A 20,766-nucleotide genomic window follows, 5' to 3' on the forward strand; every position below is an offset into this window, starting at 1 on the left:
AGGTGCATGTTTGATGGCTGCTGCCATCTGTCACCTGCACCTGTCACCAGCATGAACTGCACATACTCTCGAGACTCTGGTGGTGGATAGTTTTCAACCAGTGAAGCTTGGGGAAAGGACAGAGGAGGAGAGCTACACATGCGCAGAGTGGCTGTGTGAAAAATGCGGATGAGTGTGATGTAAAAGGCTACATTTTATGACTATTTATAATGACTGTGCAACCATTGCACAGTTATTGTTGGAAAGTAAGTCATTATTGGCATGGGGCACATGATTTGTGGCAGCATGCATAGTCTGAGTGAATGCTTTACTGCATACGTTGGTTTATTTTGCCTAACAGCCGCAGGCAGCTGCCAAAATTGGTGGTTGTTATCAGTCAGGCATGGATGGAAGTAAAAGCCCAACTGTCTGTTCGTGCCGAGTGTATAGAGGGTGGCCTATTGAAGTTGCAGATGGGAAAACTTTGCTCCTTTTGGTGGTTTACCTTTTTTTTTTATGAAAGTGTCAGCAGTCACAATATAATAAAAGAATGGTTTGCAAAGTAAATGCGTGGTGTAATGGATGGTAAGTAAATGGTTGTGGTATAAAAGTTGCTTTCATTTGATTGAATGTAGCTATGATTGATTATGAATGTCACCCTTTTGTACCGTAGCAAAAATACGCCTACGGAGCTGGACCACATTCAGTGTACTATTCGGGCTAGTGTAAACACTTTTTGCTTCCTCAGGCTCTCGGGTGTCCTGTGGACGGACGATGCATTCCAAGTGAGCACCAACAAGCTTACGTTCATGGACCTGGAGAACAAGCTGCGAGAGAAGAACACCATATTTACTCGAATCATGAATGGCCAGGCAAGTGGGACTCTTGATGTTCTGAACACTTCGGGTGCTGCGTGGTTTTGTTCGCTAGTTGTTCTCTTACCTTATTAACAAGTGCCCATAGAAGGCAATGTAAACCGAGCTCATTGTGTCGAGTGGAGAGGAGAAAATTTATATTCCCCCTTCAGAAGAAAAAAAATTTTAAAGGTGTGGGGTTGACATGGGGAGATAAGTACTTTCTCCCCACTCAATCGCGGCTGACACGGTTCAAAGCCGCCCGGACCCCACCCCGTGATCGCGTACGCTACCGAGCGCTCGCCGACCACGGCGGGCCTTGCTCTGAGGGAACAAAGGAACGACACATTGGCTGACACAAACAGGCATTTATTGCTACAGAAACAATAACGCCAGCTAGCAACAAGGTACGCTAATGAATCGAGGTCGTCCGACTCACCAGCAAGGTTCCGAGCGAATGTTCGCCCGCGCTAGGGCAAGGGATATAAACTCCGCAGGCCGGACGGGACGAGTACGGGAGCCTGTCTCCCCGTCGCTTCTTCGCCCCGCCGGCGAAGAGCGGAGCCGCGAGCGACGCGTCCGCTCGCGGTGATTATCCCAGCCGAAGAGACCCCATCTCCCGCGGGCAGGCTTCAGCAGTCTCCCGCGCAGCGGCGCTGGCGCCCTCTCTTGCCAGTTAATGTAACTGACAAGGGAATCCGCTCAGCCTCGAGGTGAGACCGCCCCTGCACGGTGCCTCGCGGGAAAGCAAACTCAGGGGCTGCAGGGCAGGTCCCCACAAAGGTTAACCTGAAGCGTCTTCCAGTTGGGCGAAATGGTAGAATTGCTAGTGGCATAAAAGACGTGAGCTCGCTTTACCGCATGTGGCAAGAATTTTGATATGGGCAATGTTGGTATCAGTGGAAAAGCTGAGATTTTTGGTACATTCTGTGCATACAACTTGTTCGTTTTCTGAGCTCTCCTTGTGTACAACCTTGTTGTTGGAGCAGGAGTGAAGAGTTGTTTCATATTTTGTTGTGCAGGCAGTGCGGGCGAGCATTGAGAAGCACTTCATGGATTGGCTGCAGGCATGCCACGAGCACAGCGACAAGCAGATCATGTTTGAGTCGTTCCAGGAGTCAATCAGCCGCAGGGACACTCAGAGATACAAGCAGTACCCATGGGCGGTGTTCAACGCCATTGAGTGGGATGGCAAGCACTTCAAAAAGGGACAGCTGGTGAGAAGGCTTTGGGAGGGGGGGGTGTCCTCTAGTGACTGCCTGCATGCACTTGGGTTTGCTTGCCTGTTATTATAATCGTCATCTGCTGAGTTATGACAGAAACTGCTCCTAGTGTACCCTAATTGCTCCGATCACAAGCAGACACATTCACTTGTGTGCTGCCACTAACTCTACACTCCCCTGCCTTGTTGTCTACTTTGTCGCTCTGAGAGATGGCTGGTTCTCTAGATTTCTTGTGCATCATGCCTTACCCCTTACTATTTCTTTCTCCAAACCTTATTAGCTGGAATACTGACAGCTTGCACCTGTTATCTTATCTGTACTGCTCTCTTTTTCTCTATTCTATTCTTTTCATCTTAACCCCGCAGGGGCACCTTGAGTATTCAGATGTTGGTGCTTGGCGCCACCACGGACCCTTAGCCCTCATACCGAAGCTGTCATCCGTACCGTGGCGACAGGTTTAGAGGTGGAGGGAATAATTTTTTTTTGGGGGGGGGGAAATGCCGCAGTATCTGTCTCATATATCGTTGGACGGGAAGAAACCATAAACGGTGGTGGTCGAGGCCGTGGTCAAGCCTCGGCCAATGGGCTCCTCGTCTGTCTACCAGGCGGGGTGTCTCGGGCCCTTCCTATGTGTATAAGGGTGAATCAGAGGCGACAGAATACAGTCAATCCCGGATATATCGAATTATTGCCTGTATCGAACAGTTGGGACAGCTGGGACACTTAACAAATCGATTGAAATCGGTTGTGTGACGCCAGTAATTTGCCAGTGTGACTGTGTCTAACATGGTGTCAAAGAGGTTCACATGCTGGCTATCCACATATGTGGTGCTGTGAGACTGTCGATGCTGCATGTTGGATGCCGTATATCAGGTAGTAGTAATCACACCATGCTTCTGTTAGCATGGGTGTGTTCCTAAAGAAAAGTGACATTGCTGTATTTCAGATCCGGACTCAGAGGACAAATCCAATCATTATTGGTTCTATCCGGCGATTCTTGCTGTTTGGTGACTACACGGACAGTGTCTGTGCGACTGGAGGAGAAGTGGAGATTCAGCAGGTTTGTGCTTTACACTCACTGAAGAAACGACACACCGTTGTGGACGTTCCTCCATATACTCATTGGTGGTACATACTGTATTTACACGATTGTAAGTCGACCCCCCCACTTCGCGTTTCTGGAAAAAAAAACAAACTTAGAGGTCGTTTACGCTTGGCCTTTAATAATAGAACGTGACAGCACTATCCGGCGGCCTCCGCTTATCGCCAGCCACTATCGGCTGCCGCGCACGGGAGCACCCGTGGGCACATTCCAAAATGAAAATGTGTTAGTCACTGGACTACTCGTCCACACTTGCGCCGTCGTCCTCACTAGCACTGCCATCGTGATCCCTGCTGCGGTCCCACAGCTCGTCGTTCTAACATCGTCGTGCAGCGAAATCCCGCACTTGGCAAACAGCCACATCACGACATCGACTGTAACAGTTGAAAATTTTGCCTCACTGCAGCTGCCATGCCTGATCACTTGTTGCGAACGTCGAACTTGCGGCCCGGCGCGCAGCGTTCCGTTTCTTCGGCATAAAGAATGACAGCCATCTCGAATGTAGCCATGAACGAGCGCCGGTCGCTTACCGGACCTGGAGCGCAAGTAACGAATGATGAAGCACTACATTAAAAGCTTGGGAAACGTGGCCGACAGTAGTCAAATGCGTCAGAGCCAAAGAGAAACTACGCGTGATCTGCATCGGCTCTTCGGTCGGCTATCGACACTCCCCGGTGCAGCTGCATTTCCGAGGCGGGGTACCGCCGCCATTGGAACAGCGGCCCTTCCATCAACTATCGGCGTTCAAGGGAGCGTGGAGTGTGCTTTTGAAAGTAAACAAAAAAAAAAAAACTTGGACGACGCCTGTTAAAAGTAGTATGTGAATGCATTATCGGGCCGCCGCTGCTTATCAGCAGACGCAATCTGTGGCCATGTGTGGGGAGTGCGCTGGTGCGGATTGCTGCTTAATGACAGCCACCATCAGCCGCCTCGCGCGGGGTGGGGATGCCGGTTCTGCACGTTGACTTAGCAGCTGCTCAAGGCCAGCACGAAGAGCCGATGCGATGTAGCCGCGCAGCAAAAATCCAACCACGCTGTAGCATGCCTGATATCTCGTTTTTGTCGCCTTTATTTATGGTGGGATGCTTTGGTTTCGATCTTAAGTCGACCCCCCTCACTTCCGAACTTCCGATTTTCAAATTTCGAAAAATAGGTCGACTTACAATCGTGTAAATACTGTATGTTTGGTGAAAAAGGTCAGCGAACAGATATCAGGTTTAATTTAGTTCATGCATGTGTCCTCTAGGGTAGTAAGTACAAAAGGATTGCAGCAATCAAAGATACATGATAAGATTTGATTCAGGTTACAGTGCCATTCAAGAGGAGGCTAAGTTGGTGGTGACCAAATTAATAATGCACATTTTATAAATCTTTATATGTCTCTTATTTCAGCACAGTTTTAGCATTTCGAGGTTTCTGTTCTCAGCAGCAGTATTTCGTTTACGTGCCATGGCTACTTTATTTGTCTTCCAGGAGCCAAGGTCATTGTATGACGAGGTGAAGATCTTCCCACTTGCAAAGCTGGATCGCAAGGTCACTGATGCCCAGCTGCAGAAGGTCATTGAGGAAGAAGAGGGCAGGTGAGTGCTGTCATGGGGTCGTTTTGGGGTTGTGACAAGCTGCCTTTATAGTTTGCCAGCGACTGACAACAAATGCAAGCAGATGCGCACTCGAGTGGTGGCAATTGTAAAAGTTTAACATATGAAGCCCCGTCGAGAAGAAAAGCCAGTGTCTGTTGAATGTGTTTGTATGTGGGTGTGTAGTGTTGTGACTGTGTGCAAATAAATACTGTATCAATACCTTCCATACTTATAGCCGCATGTGGGTTTCGAGCCTGTGCTGGCATGAACAGATCAGCTTCACTGGCCAGCGCTTTAGACCACTCGGCCATTGCCGCACTCTCTCATAGTGCATGCTAAACTGACAGCCTTTCACAATGTGCTCACACCGCAAGTTTTGCTTTGCACAGCTGCACACAGCGAGTGCCACATATCCATGGCACGCGCGCTAGTTTGCTAGTTTGGTGTCCAGAACAATTCACAAGTGGTGGCACTTGTGATTTGCTTTGCATGGTGTGGCAGTATGGTTGCTTTGTGGAGGCATGGATCCAGGACTTTCTACGTTGCATACCAAATGCAAAGCAACACCAAAAGAAAGCATACAGAAGCAGGGGGCGATAAGGTTAACACATTGTCATCTCATGATTGGATTGTAGGATTGAATGATTTTTTGGGGGTTGTGGCCTGTGAAAGTGTTTGATGAGGTTTTCCAAATACATTTCACCATGTATTTAATATCATTGTTGGGACCAAAGAAAGTGCGTGTGGGCACTTCCTTTAGTGGTAAGCAACACAATGTGTGCTACCTGCATTAGGTTTGCGTTCGGTCGCTGTCGGAGCTCGCAACAAATGTGCTGCATTGTTCAGTGATTTACTTTGTAAGCAAACTTCCAAATCCTTTTGTGTTCCTGTTAGGGATGTAATGAACGGAACAGCTTCATTAAATGCCTCCTCCGTCCACCCTGCTCAACCTTATTAGAGCGCTTGCCGTAATGACCTCGTCTAGGTCATGCCCATCTGTGTTGCATCATTTCATAGCACCCTTTTTTGGGAATCCTAGCTTCCCTGCAAGTTTGGATGACGTTCTCGTTGGCCAGCAGGTGAAGCCAGGAATTTCGGTTAAGACATGCTATGCTGATGGCAACACAGCCTACCCAAGAGAATGTTATGAAATTTTTACCTTGAAAGATCCCTACAGTTCTAGTAAGGATGCTAATGAACTCAGAAACCCAGGCTTCGGTGTGAGTAATTAGCTGCAGGTCATCTTATTTTTGGTTATATAACCACTGCCAGCGCATAGCTCCTGCATGATGTCCTTTATAATGCACTGCTGCGTTGCCGAGCACTCAGGGTTCCAAAAGCTGCTGTGAGGAGAAGTGTGCCGGCACGTGGGCTCTTAAGTCGCCGCATGTTGACAGGTGGATGTGAAGGCGTTGTGGTCTTTTGCTGTGATGGAATTTTGTGCTGCTCAGTGACAATTTCCATGTGGATGGAAATGTCCGAGCTGCTTGCTTTGCATTATTGAAAGTTGTATTGAATTACATCCTACTGGATGCTTGCGATTGAAACTTTCTGGAAGGTATCCCTAAAGGTGAGAAAATAAATTGCTTCCTGAGTTAGCCCTTAAAGTGTGTATCTGTACCCTGTGAACAGTGATCAGCCTGAGTTCCTTTTTACCTCTGCATAAAAGATAAGTAAATTTGTTGTGAAAGGAGTTGAACGGTGTTATTGTTTCCTCAGGCTTCCTGCAAAGCTGTACGTGACATGGCCCGAGGGAGATCAGCTCCACCCAAACGAGAAGCGGCCGGCTGGCAAGGCCATAGGTGTGTAAATATGACACATTTTGTGCTGCCGAATATTTCGACTTCAGTCCTTATGTCTCCATGAGGTTGTAACTATTAGTGCTGGTCCTGCAATGGACCTATCTAGGCCATGCTATGTTATGCCATAGTGTCAGGCATGCAATTCTTCTTGAAACCGCGTTTACTTATTTGGATATCTTGGGGGTTATTAGGTGAACACACAGCCAGCTTGGAAGCACCAGCCGTTTTCAGAAGTTATTTTCACTGGAGTATAAACTCGGGGCTCACTGCATTTTATGAAACTGCAGGAGGAAAACTTATTATCTGAGAAAGCATATCCAAACCACCTAATTTTCAGAAATGTAACTGTTGAACGAGGTACAAAGACATTTATCGGTAATTTCACTTCGTAAAAATGTAGATTAGCAATTCTTGGCACAAGATCTCAACAGATCTTTTTCTAGTGCTTGCAGAATTCAGTCCGTGTTTGGGCTGTCTTAAGCTCAGAAGGAACTTCGTAACGCACCCAGTCTGTCGACAGCAATGACTATGGTGACCAATATATCGGCATTTTCAGATGCTTCGCTCCTTTGCACCTAAGTACTGCGGGGAAGCCACCGCGGCGGTCGATTTTCGCAGCGTTTTTAAGCGCATCGCTGTAGTTCAATGATGCTTCACCCTCTTGCCCTTATGCACCTGTTAGAAAAGCTCAGTGTTTGTCTTCATGTCGCATCCCATCAAAAACGGCTGTCTCGAATGCTAGCGCGCCGTTTTTATTTTTTTTTGTGGTTGTTGGCGATGGTGCTTCGCCTACTTGCGTCTAGGCACTGCAGAGAAGCAGCCTGGGCAGTTGACTGCCGCTGCATTTCAGCATTTCATTTCTCGTGCCCTCATGTTCGGCCCACCTGTATGTTCTTAACATGTGCGGTTGCTCAATAAAAGTATTACACGACCACAGTTTGTCAAAATTTTAGATGTAGCAGCCGGGAAGTTGTGTTGTCCGGGAACGTATTAACCAGGAGAAATATAGTGGAACTCTATGTGACATTTAAAATATCCGCGATTTTGAGCGGACGAACCGGAAAATCGTATGAAGTGGGAATGTATCAATGATGTTTTACTGTAAGCTTAACCTGTTTCATCATTCCTACTTTCCACTGCAGCAAGTACGACTTGGTTATGCTCTTTGGGATGGCAGATGCAACATAATGCTATCCTTAAGGCTTTCAGCGAAGAAATACCATATTTACTATTGTAATGAACTCACTTCCATAGTGAACCCACCCCCAACTTTTTCATTGAGAATTTACTTTCTTTTTTTTAAGTTCTAGCTTTTCTTGGCGCGCTCCTCAGTTTCACGCTGTCGGCAGCTCAGGCTTTGGCATCGCACCAAGTTGCTGTTACGGGTGCGTTTATCTTTTGACGAGAGCTCCTGCAAGGGTGCCACCCTGGATCAACTTGGCAGAGTGCCAAAACACTGTGTGCCCCTCACAGGAGCGCCGGTGGTGGTGGCTTTGGCTTGCTCGGCGTGCTGCATTGCTGCACACCCGGCTGCTCCAGTGTATGCATGCTTAGAAAGCCGGCATGCTGAAATGCTGTGGAGGAAGCAAGGCCTTAGTACCCCAAGCGATATGGTGAGGTCGAGGACAGGATCAAAAATGCCTGAACCTCTCACGCCACAGCTAATGCCTAGATATTTGCACTATGTACTCGTTACCATCCTGCAAGCTTTTTAACTTTGCGTAAAAAAAAATGTTCACCTGACCTTCAATTCAAGGCCAGTGCTTAGCATGTTCACTTTATTTCGCTGCAATTTGCCGGCACCGTCAACAATCGCAAAATGGCCAAATCGCGCCATGCTACAGCTAACACCTTTCGAAGGGAATGGTGCTAAACACCAGTGACATGAAAGCGGCTGATCGCGTGCTTTTGTTCATGATGGATGGGCTGGCTGGTTGGCATGTGATATGAAATTTTAGCTCTTGCAAAAAAAATGTCAAAACCTTTTTTTGGCCAAATAATGAACCCTCTCCTCAAATTGATGTTAACTTTCCTGGAAATAAAATGGGTTCATTTCGTGAGTAGTATATACAGTATTCTTTTAGGTATTGAAGTTGTAAACTTCATTTCGTCTTTATTCAACCTGAGGTAATGTTAAGGGCACGGGCAAAAAAAAAAGCAAAGAGGCTTGACTGGGCCAGTGCACCTATTCTTTACAGCAGTGATGGCACATTACAACATTGCATATTATTAGTGCGTAAGCACTAGTCCGATGGGCACCACCTCTGAGCAAAATCGGCATTGTGTGTTTGCCTAGTGCAACTGCTCTGTCCCACGGCACTCCCCACTCTTCGTTGTCTTCTACGTGTCCCTAATCCAGTGGCTCTGACACTATCAAAATTGTCTCTTGCATGTCTGCAGCTGGCCTAGCACGAGTGCTCTGCCCTGCGGCACTTCCCGCTCATAGTCGTCGTCTACGCAGTAAAAATCCATGCTTTTGCACTGAATCAAATGTAGTAAACATTCTCTGTATTTTTAATACATCAGATTTTTTTAAATTACGAACAAAAGGGGTTAATGGACGCTGACAGAGCATAATTGAACTGCAGACTATCCAAAGGAGAAACGTGAAAAGCAAAACATCAGGGGAAAAAAAGCAAAAACACTTTTGCGTCATGTTTTCAGATGATTGAAAACAGCACAAAAACTCGAATGCAAAGAGAGTAAAACATGCATTTCTAAACAAATAAATCTTGCAGTTGTTTCACGGCCATTCTGGTAATGTTGATGTCATCTTGTAAGAGCTCATTAATGGTGGTAGGCTGAGTGAATTTTAGCATGTTTTTCATAATTAGTAAGATATTTAGTAACTTTCCAGAATCCAGGATGATGTGTCGGGTATGAAACTACATATCTTCTAATCTGGATGGTTAGCCAAGGCTCAGATGTTTTATATTACTCCTAAACTATAATGTTTACATAATTTAAAGTGATATGATGAGTATAGGTGAGGAATATTTAGCTTTTTGAATAAATTGGCTGCATGGTGTTGTTAATTGTACTTTACTTACAATTCGTATGAGCTTGGCATTGCCCTTTGAGCGTTGCAGGCCTGCACCTTATCACAGCGATGGCCTAGTACAACTTGATGCATGGCTTTCTGAGTGCAGGGGACATCAAAGTGGAAATCCAGAACAAAAAGGGTGAGAATGTCAGCAAGCTGCCTGGCTACCAGAATAAGCGCCTGTCTGTGGAAATGAAGATCGTGTGGCATGGTAAGTGCAGAGTTCTTTCAGTCATTCTCTCATTCGATGAGGCCGCAGCGCAGGAGATGTCACAAATTGCATAAACGTGCCTGCTTCTTCTTATTTTTTTTTCTCCCTTCCTTTCATATCTTTGACAGCTGCATCAGGTGACAAAGTTGTTGCTCAGTATGTCTCTCCCCACAACAAGAACTGGGGCTACTGGTTCCGCAGGATGGGTGAGTGGACACCTTGCTTACACAGTGATTGTGGTCGCAAGGCTCTGCTTTTTCCTTGTGCGGTAGCACTTTCAGGGCCTGCAAAGGGTGGTGTTATATCTATACATGTGGAGTACTAGTCTACTTAAGGTGGAAGGCATGAGACCACTAAAGGGCGAGAGAGCTCATGATTGGAGACAGGAAAGAAAGGTGAAATGAGGGAATGGTGGGGGACATAATACAGTATGATCTCGTTACAGCAGACCTTGGTAGTGCCCAAGATTTCGGTCTGCTGTAAAAGAAGTCTGCAGAATTCAATTACTATGACAACAGGCATATTCACAACTATAGTCAAGTCTGGCATAACCAGAGTGATCTACTAGCCATGCACAGCTAAAGAAAAGAATGGACTTATTCAATCTTGACATTGTGGTTGAGGCTATGAAGCTTGAATGAGCTGTATGGCTAACAAGTTTGGATTTAGTATGATCTAAGCCCAAGCTAATGTCAGCTTGTAGTGGGCATACATGGGAGGTGTATCTCCATGCGAGCGGGCAACACTACAGAGAAGGCCCGTCTGACACACAGGCAGGTCAGGACTGTTCATAGGACGCATCCAGTAGGAAGCTTACTGAGAGATAATTAAAAAAATTACCGTATTTATTCGAATCTAGGCCGCTTACTGAGAGATAATTTTAAAAAATTACCGTATTTATTCGAATCTAGGCCGCTTACTGAGAGATAATTTAAAAAAATTACCGTATTTATTCGAATCTAGGCCGATAGTTTTTTTTTTCCAATAATCATATTCTAAACTCTAGGGTCGGCTTAGATTCGAGGATTTTAAAAAACGCACCAGTTTTTTATTGAAACTGCTAAATGTGGTGCATAGCTAGCGCCATCTATAAAAGTCAGTATCGCAGCCGCTACTAGCCGTGCCAGTAGTCAACCGTACACAAGCGAGGTCGCCATTTTGACTTGTCGTGTCGGCCGTATCGGTGTGTGGCGTGGTGTTATTGCGATGGCACCAAGCATAATATGCCACTACAGTGCCGCTTTCAAGCAAAAAGTTGTGATAGCCGCAGAAGCATCGTCGGACCTTCGGCGGGACTTCGGCATCGACGAGAATGACGTCCATCATTGGAGGGGACAACGACAGCAGCTTTTTGCGTGCACCGCAGCGAGGATGGCATTTAGCGGACCAAAGAAAGGCCGTCACCACGAAGTGGAGACAGTTTTGGCCGACTTTGTTCGGACACAGAGAGTAGCTGCCCTTCCAGTGACAACAGAAGTGCTCCAAACGAAAGCTAGGGAACTTTCGGGGGAGCGAGGCTTAATGCCAAAGGATTTCAAAGCCAGCCGGGGCTGGCTTCAGAAATTCATAAAGTGCTTCGGCTTCAGCCTCCGACGTCGCACTTCAATCACCCAGAAGCTGCCAAGCGATTTCGAAGAAAAGCTTGGCAAACCGGCAACGCCGACCAGACGGCTGTGTATTTTGATACGCTAGTGGCGTACAAAGTGAATAAAAAGGGTGCCAAGGAGGTGAAAGTGCGCTCTGCGGGCTACGAGAAGCAGCACGCAACCGTGATGCTGTGCTGCACAGCTGATGGACATAAACTTCTTCCTTATATGATATTTAAAAGGAAGACACTGCCTGCTCGAGGAGCTTTCCCAAGAAATGTCATTGTGCAGGCAAATGAGAACGGGTGGATGACGGGTGCGATGGTGGAAGAGGGGGTTAAAATTGTGTGGCGACGGCGTCCAGGAGCCCTTTTGACAAAGAACTCGCTCCTTGTCGTCGACTCTTACCGTGGGCACTTGACCGACAACGTGTAGGCTGCGCTCTCCCAAGCGAACGCGGACCTCGCTGTCATACCGGGCGGCATGTCAGTCCAGTTGCAGCCACTTGATGTCTTCATCAACAAACCTTTCAAGGATCGTTTGCGGAAATATTGCACGGACTGGTTGAGTGATGAAGACCACATGCTAACGGCAACGGCCCGCATCAAACGTGCATCGCTATCGCAGCTGGCGGGCTGGGTAGCTGCAGCATGGGACGACATCCCAGGTACTTTGATCGTGCGCGCCTTTAAAAAGTGCAGCATATCTAATGTGCTTGACAGTACCGAAGATAGTGCACTGTTTGAAAGTGACAAGGAACACAGCTACGAGTCTAGCAGCGACGACGACGTTGAATGAGCTCTGCACGTTCAGATTCAATAAATGCTGTTTGTATTTTGTGAAACCTGTCCTCGTTTTTTTTGTTCGGCCTACATTCGAGGTAATATATATTTTTTTTTGTTGGCTTCGGACTTTAGGGGGTCGGCTTAGAATCGGAACTGGCCTATATTCGAGTAAATACGGTATCTGCATTGCTGCCTGCATAGGTGCTTTTTTCAATTGGGAGAGTTGTAGCTGGTGGAGCTGCTTCATTCGCTGACAGCTGTTTTTGGCCTCTTTTGCAGAGAACATTAACAATCTGGGTGCTCACACGCTTACCCTTCAAGCCATGCTGAGTGATTCTACCACTGCCATGACATCTGGCAAGGAGTTGCCGTCATTCAGGATCAGATTCACTGTGACAGGTAACATACAGTTGCTTTGTTTTTTTTTTCTTTAAGTTGAGCATTTTGGAAGGAAGCTGTTTAGTTTTCAAAGCGCACAGCTGCTTGAGTTGCGCGCAAGCCCAAAATTATCGTGTATCAGCTGGAACTGTCGATGCTCAGAGTGAGCACTTGACTGGTGCAGCCACCTTTGGCATGTTGGCATGATTAGATGAGGGGGTGATCTACATCAGCAGAGCAAGAAAGAAAGGTGATTCATCGTTGTGCGAGGTTTTTCTGTGGGCTGAAAAAGAAATTACATTGCTAATGCAGATTTAGTTTAGCATTGCATTTTTATGTTGTACTGCTTGGTGTGCAGTGCTAAGCCATACTTTACAATAACCTTGAGTGTGCAGACACCACCTCATATTTCGTGCTATCTAGAGTAGCCTACAACGTCATGATCCAAGTCATCTCTAGTACAGTGAGTGGCTCACCTTCTCAGGGAAGTAAAGGACATGATAAAGACAGAGTGTTATCGGATCACGGTTGAAATATCATGCATCATAATAACTTGGTGCATAACAAAGGGCAGTGCTGTTACGTGCAGAAAAAAGAAAAGCATTGTTGTCGTTTTTCTACAGCCTTGTTACCAACACATTATGAGCTAACCTCTGACTTCTCTCCTCAAATGCAGAGGCTGCCCCGGACAAGTTCAACGTGGGCTACTTGGAAGGTCCATTTCGTGTTGGCACCCCATTCCAGATCCCTCTGGACTTTCTTGACAAATACGGAAACTCAACCAAGCCGTCCCCAGATCTCGAGCCTGAGCTCAAAGCCAAGTAAGTCCAGCAGTTGTCTCACCCAGCACCTACTCTGGGGATGAGCCTTGATGCTTTCCTTATAGCTGGCATCAGCTACTAGAAAGGTCAGGATGTGTAGGTTGCAACACTGGTGAGGAGCCTGGGGAGTGGAGTGGCTAACAGGAATTGATTTATGCACCTACGAAATGACAGTGACGACTTGTTGGTAAGGTTGAATTTCATTATCTGTGTGTCTGATTTCATGCTTTTTCTTTTGGCTAGTGGTCTGGAGTTGAGTTATGAAGGTGTTCAAGCCAAAGGCAACTCACTGATCATCAAAGGCATCGTAGCCAAAGGTGCTGTGGAGTCTAACTCTGGAAAGGTAAGACAAGTTGATTGGCTAGGTGCAGGTGGCAATGGAAGCATTGCTGAATTTTTTCTGCAAAAAATTTATGTTGAATTCCAATCGCGGATCAGGATCAAGTTTTTCTGCTCTGTTGGGAGCAATCGTATTCCAATGGCAAAATGGGAGTGCGAGTTGTCTGTTCCAATGGCAGATCGGGATCAGACGTCAATTCCGGATCACTCCTTGGAGCACCGATATTTGCTCTGCCAGAATCGGCAGATTTGACCGGAACCTCGCGTGACATTTATCTTTCCCCCGCGTCTGCTTCCGGTCACGACCGGCTGCTTCCTTCCTGCCGTCGCTACGAGGTGACCTGGGCAACATACAAAAAATATTTGACCTTTTTTTTTGGATTAAATTCTTCCAAATGTAATTATTTTTCGTTTTGTTCGCGTCCGCTCAAATTAAAAAACAAATTGTCTTAACAGGACATGAATTCTTGTGATCGCTTTTGAAACCAAAATCGTTGGCCTCTTTGAACCTCCCGTGCCTTCTGACATCAGACGACGCATAGTCGCTAAGCCTAGCAGCTCTGTAAATACGTAAGGAATGTGAAAATTTGGCACGTTTTAGCACTAACATTTTGTGGTGTGGGCATCTTTACAAAAAGCGAAAGCTTCATGCGCTTTTTGTTTGCTGTGAATATGAGAGACAAAGTGGCAGCAAGGATGAGTCGCTGGTGAAGCGAGAGGCCGCACTTCGATGCGCGCCTCCATGTTGCCTGAATGTGGAGCTATTCTTGCGCTCAAGTGCCATCGTGTGAGCGCATGCCTTCCATTCACAAAATGGGAGGGGGTGATCTCCGCCGGAGCTACGTGCTCTGTTTGCGATCCGGCGGAGCGCTCGCGATCTGCCATTGGAATTCTACATCAGGTATGGCTGCAGATTGCGGCTGCCGATAAGCGGCTGCGGCTTGATAACGCATTCGCGCTCGACTCTTAATAGGCGTCCTCCAAGTTTTTTTTTTACTTTCAATTGCGCACTCGGCACTCAAGGGAGCGTCGATAGTTGATGGAAGGGCTGCTGTTCCAATCGCAGCATCACTACCACTCGGAACAGCAGCGGTGCCGGGGAGTGTCAGTAGCCGACGGAAGAGCCGATGCCGCTCACGCCTAGTTTCTCTTTGGCTCTGACGCATTTTACTGCTGCCAGCTGCGTTTCACAAGTTTTTAAAGTAGTGACTCGTCAGTTGTCATTTGTTCTCTGGGTCTGGTAAGCGATCGGCGCTCGTTCACGACTACATTCAAGATGGCTGTCATTATTTATGGCGAAGAAACGAACAACTGCACGCCGGATTGCAAGTTCAACGTTCGCATCAAGGGATACAGGTGTGGCAGCTGCAGTGAGGCAAAATTTTCAGCTTTTACACGCAATGTCTTGATGTGGCTGATTGCGAAGTGCGGGATATCGCTGCAAGACGATGTTAGAATGATGTGCAGTGGGACCGCAGCAGCGATCATGACAGCAGCGCTAGTGTGGACGAGTAGTCCAGTGACTAATACATTTTCGTTTTGGAATGTGCCCACGGGCACGCCTGCTCGCGGCAGCGGACAGCTGTTGGCGATGAGCGGAGGCTACAGGATAGTGCTATCGCGTTCTGTTATTAAAGGCCAAGCTTAAACGACCTCCAAGTTTGTTTGTTTTTCTGAAATGTGATATGGGGGGGGGGGTCGACTTGCATTCGAGTCGACATAGAATTGTGTATATCGTGTAAATTTTGAGCAGCCGCTGCATCCTACTGGTGAATTCATCATCTAGCTGTTTTCTCTGAGGCTTCTGATGTGGGCAAATGCTGCAAGAGCGTTGTGCCGGTGTCAATTTCAGTGTGCAAGGTTCAGAAGTTGGAGTCTAAAATTTTCGTTTGCAGTTCTCTGGCTCGTGGCTTGTGGTCATTGTGGTTATAAGCTTTGCTCTCCATGCTGTTTCTTATGTGTTTTGGACTGGGGTATGGCACAACCACTAACATGTGCATGCTATTTGTCCTGTTTGTTGAAAATTTGCAGTGACGTATGTGGTCCTGCTAACAAAAAAATGCCAGAGTACAAAGCTTAAATATGTATCTAAAATGTCCGTAGTTGAGGAAGCTAAGAAGTCCGCGTGCTCCTTAATGAGGCTTAATGAGTTAATGAGGCTTTACCGTGTTTGCTTTACCTTGCATCTGCATCTTGCTGCAAGTTAGTTTTTTTTTTTTCTTAACTAGAGCTTCACCCTGACTGTCAAAATTCCGGGCCTTGATGAGAACACACAGACTCTGAAGATACGTCTGCTGCCCGGTAAGACATTCATTCGCATGTGGTGTTATTCTCTATGCATGCAGCAGTGGGCACTTTTTGATGTTTGTGTTGTTCCACACTCTAGGGCCAGCCCATCAGCTGCAAGTTTTGCCGGAGACCCCAGACCAGTTGGCATTTGAGAACGGTGCCTCTCCCAGCTTTGACCTAGCTGTACTTGACATGGCTGGAAACTACACTTGTGAACCCAAGTTTGTTGTTTCTTGCAAGGTGAGCATTTGACCCTTAGCAGCTTTTAAAGGGATACTCAGTTCAAGTTGGCCTGTATCAACAGATTACTACATTGTAATGTCATAAAGGCTACGCACTAAGAATGGAGATTTTTGTGAGCTAGGGAAGGTAAAAAGAAATGAAATAAAGATATATTGACACCACCAGCTGTTTTCACAAGCAAGCCGTGATGACATCAAGACTGTTGTTTTTTGCCGATCACCAAGGCTGTGCTCGGATAGAGCTTGAGCTTGCAGTGAAACTCCACCCACATTTCTGACAACCACACACAATTCCTCCCTGACAAGGGAATGTTCCATTGTCAAAGCTATTCTTGTTGCCTAAACAAGATATTATTGGCGCAAGAACTTTAGTGCCTCTGGCTTGTTTGATACAGCCAGGCATTAAAAAGCTGATTTTCACTGTTGCGATTGGTCAGAGTACAGTCAACGAACACTGACATTACGAATTATTGGCTATATCAAACTCTTCGTAAATATTTTTCACAAATGCATGCAATTTCCGCATTATATATCAAACGCGGTTGGCCATGAAACGGATATATCGAACTCCCCAATCCCAAACTGTGCCAATTGAGATGTAGGTGGCTGGTTTCGCCGCACTGCACAAGTGACGTGCTGATGCGGCAAGCTTTCGCGCCGAGGATTGCACTTTTACGTCGCACTCGCCAACAGCGGCGTGTGGGTTGCAGTCCGGCAGTCAGTGCGCATTCACACCTCTGGCATCCGTCGATAGCACCCTGGAAGCAGCAGCGCAGGTGGTTGTAAGTTTGCAGCAACAATCCTGCGCTCATGTCTGCTGTCGCGGAGGTGGCGAAAACGGCGATAGCTTTCGCTCAGACGTACCGCTTTCCACGCGACACGGCTGTGATGCAGGAAAGCCTCCGTGGCAGACGCTTAACCTGCGCTTGCGGTGCTGTGCGGGAAAGCCAACCTAACTGGCGCTTGGTTTTTTTGTGGCCTTCGGAATAGCCGCGAGCGCCTTAGAAACGCCGCCAAAACCTGGGAAAATGTCTCTCTGTTTCTCTAGTAAGGATAGCCTGATATTGCTGTCCCTTCAGTGACTAAATTGCGCCTGTGTTGCGCGCGTTTTTGACAATTTTATGTTGGCTAGAGCGAACTTATCCATGATTTTTTTCTCGTTCGCTATAACGAGGCATCACTGTAGTAGTACAGCACACTGCAGACAACGGCCAATTGTTATCAGCTGCTGCTTTTGTCGTATTCTACTTTAGGCTACGCTGTTATTTACTCTCAAACAGCGGTCATGAAGTCCCTTTCAATACTGACATCAAGAGTTTGACTGTTTAAGAGGGGAAATTTTACATTTTTAAATTCCATTTTCTCAGCAATAAATGCATCTTAGGCTGCCGAACAAACGTAAACAGAGTCACAAGGACCTAGACAATCAGTTTTTACCAAGAACAAAAATTGGATTTGGTTTTTTTTCAGTGCCCCTTTGATTGTGTGTGATTCCTCCTTTTTGTCCCTACCTCAGTTCCAGGCCCCCCGTCAGAGTGGCCTGCCCACGTACACGGCTGACCTGTCTAACAGCGGCAAGGGCACCATCACGGGCGCTCCCCTCAACCTGCGGCACGTGCAGAAAGAAGAGAAGGTTGTTGCCAGGTTCGAAGTTCAGGTGAGCCTGGAAATTTTTTCCTTGGTGGTGATGCAGGAAGTAGTATGCTGAAAACGGATGAGAGAGAATTTGGACTTTTGTTTCTTGTTTCCTGTGGGGCTCTTCACAGCCCAAGTGTAATTTTAGTTTATCTCTGTCGGGAAGGGAGCAAAGCTTCTTTACTTGTCCTTTTGTGCTGTTAAACTGCATCAAATGATAAACTGCTCGAGAGTTTTTTTCGTGATACTGTAAAACCTTGCTAATTTGACCACCGTTAATTTGGAACTTCAGATAATTCGAGCTGTCACCAACACCCCGCCAAACACATCTAGAGCCGAGCCCGCTTATAACGAACATGAGCTTAGTCTATTTATTGTGCACTGATAATAGGATTAGTCCACTTTTTGTATGGAGTGGCTAGTGGCAAGTACCGTCCTCTATGGTTTGATGTGAAAAGTCCAGGCTTAGCGACGCATTGCATGCAGTGCGCTGTCAGTAGGCCGGTGGACACATCACTAGCATACCCTAGTGCGGGTGCAGTGTATTCTTGCCTCTTGTTTACAGATAAGCTCATCTATTACTATTATTTTATGTAGACTATTTCGCGATTCCCTTGGAGTTCGATATAGTCGAATCCACTGTATTGATTTGTTTTCATTTATGTGGGATGATGTACTCTTTGGCATTTAGAATACTTTCTCGTCTGAACTTGGTATGTCTAACATGCACAAAAAATGCAGTGGTGCATAGTCAAGAATGCAAAACAAACAGAACGAAGGGTTTTCTCTTTATGTCCTGTTTTCGGCAATTGTTGTTGCGAAGTTGTAAGCGTCAGTTTTATTGTAGTGACTTATAGGCACTAGAGGTGGGCAGTGCTGATTCTTAGTGTGTTTTTACATTCTTAAAAGCAACAGTACGTTTAACGTTTAAACAAGTTGTGACAGTTTAAGTGTCTAGCTTTAATAACATGGGGAGAGACCTGTGCAACCTTGCATTTGGCGCATGCCTTAGGCGCTTTAGTGCCATAAAACGCAGTGCACCACAACAGTCTTGTCACAGGAGAGAAAAGGCTTTGTCACCTTGGCCAAGACAGCCTCATATTGCTATTTTTTTTTCAGCAGGTTCCAAAGTCATTCTTGCCTTTGGTGCGTTTTAGTGCAGCGGCACCTTCGTTTGTTTCACCTGATCTATCACTTTGTTCCTGATTGTGTATTTACTCCTGGCCTACTGTGACATCACCATGGTGCCATTGCCTTTTTTTTTTTCTTTGGCAGAACTTCAAGAACATAGCGAACGTTGAGCGAGTGCTGACGGTTCTGCCGAGCCACCAGGCGGCCAGCCTGTACCTCTCTTGCACCGGGGAGGATGGGGATGAGATAGAGCTGGAGCATGGCCGAGACCTGGTGTGGGTTGCTGGGGAGCCCATCACTGGACTCAGTGAGTTCTGCCTCCCTTTTCTCGGTCAGCTAAGAATAGTATGAGAGATGCCTCAAAACTGATTTTCACTCTGTTTTCAGTGCAAGTAATTATTTTAAGGTGCCGTAAAAACTGGATTATAGGTCGTAACTTTTTTTTCAAGAAACCATGGCGAAAATTAGACCCCCGTCTTATATACTGGTCATTGGCGGAAAAACTACGGAAGTCTTGCAACAATGGGCGTCTGAAGTCAACAGCCTCCATCGCCATCAGCGGGGCGTGGTGACGTTGTGGCACCTCCGTTTTGCGTTTCCGTTGTTGCAAAGCTATTTTGGTTAAAGGCTGCTTTTTCACATTTTGTTTCAAAATGAGCGGAACCCGACAGCAATTCACCGTCGCCTTCAAGAAAAACGCAACTGGGTAAGCAGAAGCTCACGGCAACCTGGCGGCACCGTGCAAATTTGGAGTATCTGAATAGAGCATTCGGTACTGGCGGAGGCAGAAGCTGCATATTACAACTTGCAGGAACCAGAAGGAAACATCATTCCGTGGGCAGACCGCAGCGTATCCAAAATTGGAAGGAAAGGTTGCTGAGTTTGTCCGGAAGCTGCGTGCAATATCACTGCCTGTGACTGCCGAATGCATCCGCGTGAAAGCGGTGGAGATCACGGCACGGAGCGGCGAAAGAAGCGAGAGTAAGCGCATGTGCACACATGCGTGTACCTCGTTTGTCTTCGCTGCTCCATGCCGCGATGATAAGGTGCTGACAAACACGCGGTTTGATGGGCGCGCGATGCTGTTAAAAAATTGGCCAGGTGTACATATAGGCAGCATTTAAATGAAAATAAATACTGTCGCCATTGTGCAACCTGTTGAGTCGCATTTGTTTCAAGGTAAGGGTGACTTTCGGTACTTTTTCCATTTAAAAAGATTTTTTTTTATTTTTAGAATTGGTTAGTTGGGGGGTCGACCTATAGTCCGGTTTTTACGGTAGTCTGAGTAGATTTAATTGCTGCAACCCCTGGCATTTGATGGTCGTATTACACTGGCCAACCCGGTACATGTTCCCGTCCCCACTTGTTTCCTGATCGCAAAACAGATGGTTGATGTGGTTAGTACAGACACAAATTTATAATTTTCACCTAACAGATGTGCATAAATCGTACATGCAAGGAAATGTCTGGAAAACTGCGATCGAGCGCTGAAGGCAAACGCACCTCCTTTGATTTGCTTTGGGTTGGTATGGTGTTCACTTGTAGCGTACGCAAAATGCACAGCTTGTATAGAATGTCAATCTACTAAAATGAAGCTTCAGATGAGTGCTTGAAGTAAAAGTAAGGGAATGTCAGCAATTTTCTTTTTACTGGGCCACAGGATCGTGTAATTGATGTAATTGAGTGGAATTGAACAACAGGTTCTCTAAAGGGGGGACACGGGTCTTCAGAGCCCGAAAAAAAAATGAAAATTGGTTTTTGGGGAA

At 46.5% G+C, this 20,766-nt stretch overlaps 1 protein-coding gene across 1 annotated transcript in view; it reads left to right on the forward strand.

Moving 5' to 3' along the window:
- Positions 1–20,766, forward strand: part of LOC144098890 (structural maintenance of chromosomes flexible hinge domain-containing protein 1-like) — an 85,880-nt gene that overhangs the window by 26,159 nt on the left and 38,955 nt on the right. The window contains exons 13-26 of the mRNA XM_077631822.1: positions 728–855; positions 1,860–2,050; positions 3,003–3,116; positions 4,632–4,738; positions 6,458–6,540; positions 9,690–9,794; positions 9,923–10,000; positions 12,445–12,564; positions 13,220–13,364; positions 13,608–13,707; positions 15,932–16,004; positions 16,090–16,232; positions 17,751–17,891; positions 19,145–19,307. Of these exons, the coding sequence (XP_077487948.1) occupies positions 728–855; positions 1,860–2,050; positions 3,003–3,116; positions 4,632–4,738; positions 6,458–6,540; positions 9,690–9,794; positions 9,923–10,000; positions 12,445–12,564; positions 13,220–13,364; positions 13,608–13,707; positions 15,932–16,004; positions 16,090–16,232; positions 17,751–17,891; positions 19,145–19,307 (1,691 nt within the window). The remainder of the gene's footprint in view (positions 1–727; positions 856–1,859; positions 2,051–3,002; positions 3,117–4,631; positions 4,739–6,457; positions 6,541–9,689; positions 9,795–9,922; positions 10,001–12,444; positions 12,565–13,219; positions 13,365–13,607; positions 13,708–15,931; positions 16,005–16,089; positions 16,233–17,750; positions 17,892–19,144; positions 19,308–20,766) is intronic.

Source organism: Amblyomma americanum, chromosome 7, assembly GCF_052857255.1.
Source record: "Amblyomma americanum isolate KBUSLIRL-KWMA chromosome 7, ASM5285725v1, whole genome shotgun sequence".
NCBI classification, from domain to species: Eukaryota; Metazoa; Arthropoda; class Arachnida; order Ixodida; family Ixodidae; genus Amblyomma; species Amblyomma americanum.